The sequence below is a fragment of the Atta colombica genome, unplaced genomic scaffold (assembly GCF_001594045.1).
Source record: "Atta colombica isolate Treedump-2 unplaced genomic scaffold, Acol1.0 scaffold111, whole genome shotgun sequence".
NCBI lineage: Eukaryota > Metazoa > Arthropoda > Insecta > Hymenoptera > Formicidae > Atta > Atta colombica.
In genome coordinates this window covers 340,154-341,552 of record NW_017259197.1, presented here as the reverse complement: position 1 = coordinate 341,552, position 1,399 = coordinate 340,154, and the positions used below count along the sequence as shown (strand labels likewise).

The 1,399-nt window shown below is 40.0% G+C and overlaps 1 protein-coding gene across 1 annotated transcript; it reads left to right on the top strand.

The window, feature by feature from the left end:
• Nucleotides 1–497: 497 nt before the first annotated feature.
• LOC108693942 (integrator complex subunit 12-like) lies at nucleotides 498–1,399 on the top strand. The gene is made up of 2 exons (XM_018203155.1): nucleotides 498–941; nucleotides 1,085–1,399. Exons 1-2 carry the CDS (start codon nucleotides 498–500, stop codon nucleotides 1,397–1,399), a joined length of 759 nt encoding a protein of 252 aa, XP_018058644.1.

Here is a 1,399-nt window from a genome sequence, read left to right as displayed (position 1 = left end):
CTCTCTCTCTCTCTCTCTCTCTCTCTCTCTCTCTCTCTCTCTCTCTCTCTCTCTCTCTTAAGATAAAAACTATGCGTCATATTACTAATCAGCTTATTACTTCTGTTCAAAATTTTATTTGTTCAAACGTGTTTGTTTTCTTCATGAGCTATATTTCTAATGTTTACAAGTTAATTTACTGCAGCATTAAGAATATATCTGCACAAGCAAATATCTAATGAGAAATGATAATAAAATTGATATCGAATTGATGTCAATTCGACATCGATTCCATTGTCATTTCTCACAGGATAGTTGCCTGCTGTATAATGTCAACATTATCCATTGTGCAGACTTTGCCCGTCTTGAAATTTCGTCTAGAATATTTAAGTCATCTGTTTAACAAAATGTTACATTCCGTGAAATATTTATAGGAATGTCGCCAAGACAGAATATGTTTGAAAGGTGTTCTATTTGATAATCGAAAATCTGAATCTGAAGATACAACTGTATATAGAATGCAGGAGAACACGTTCGACATCGACGAAGATTTTTTCGACGCATTAACACTGTTGCATTCGACAGAGCAAGACAGTGCGGAGAAGCTTCGTCGGATGCTGGACGCCTGCATTGAAAAGAAGCACGGCCTCGAAAAGACTTTGGCTGTCAGAATGCCAAAGCGATTTTTGCAAAACGTCGACGAATTCGCTTCTCCGATTTATACTTCGAAGAGTCACAACCACGTAACACAAGGATATAATACGATAAAAACCGAGATCTGGGACGGTAATCTTGAGATCATTTCTTTTCTTGAAGCTGACGAAGCAGAGAACATTAGGAATCACCAGAAGTCTGACGTAAAAGTATTCGAGGTCGATTACGAGGGCTGTTGCGAGGACGAAGAAGACATTCCCAGGATCTCCATTCCCGACGAAGGATCCGCCGACGGGACTGTGTGCAAGGTTTTCTTCAATTAATCCGGCCACTTTATAATTCATAGCTTAGATACAAAATCGCGAGAATATAACTGTGTGACTAATTATCTTCGAAAGTTGCCGTGTTGTTGACTTAAATGAATTGTGACATCTGGTATGTAAACTCCAAGATCTGTAACGGCGCGAAACTGGGACCTCTGATTTTGCTCGAGTGCCAGGAGTGTCAAGAAGCTTATCATCCGCTGTGCCATCAACCTCCGGTCATCGACATCGATGTTTACGACCCTAGAATCGTGTGGCGATGCAGACGGTGTGTCAAAACGCCATCGGTGTCTCCTATGAAGGTTAAAATTATGGAAAAAAGGAAGCGCGTGAGAAAAGTTCGACGAAATAACGATACATTCAAAGAGAATGCAAACATTTCGAAACTAAGAATACCTGGGAAAAGGGACGATGATTTGTTTGGAAAGAATGGTAAGGTTTGA

Coding starts and splice junctions, on each gene's coding strand:
- LOC108693942 (XM_018203155.1), top strand. CDS start 498: ATGCAGGAGAACACGTTCGACATCGACGAAGATTTTTTCGACGCATTA. Junction 942..1,084: donor CCGACGGGACTGTGTGCAAG/GTTTTCTTCAAT, acceptor GTAAACTCCAAG/ATCTGTAACGGCGCGAAACT.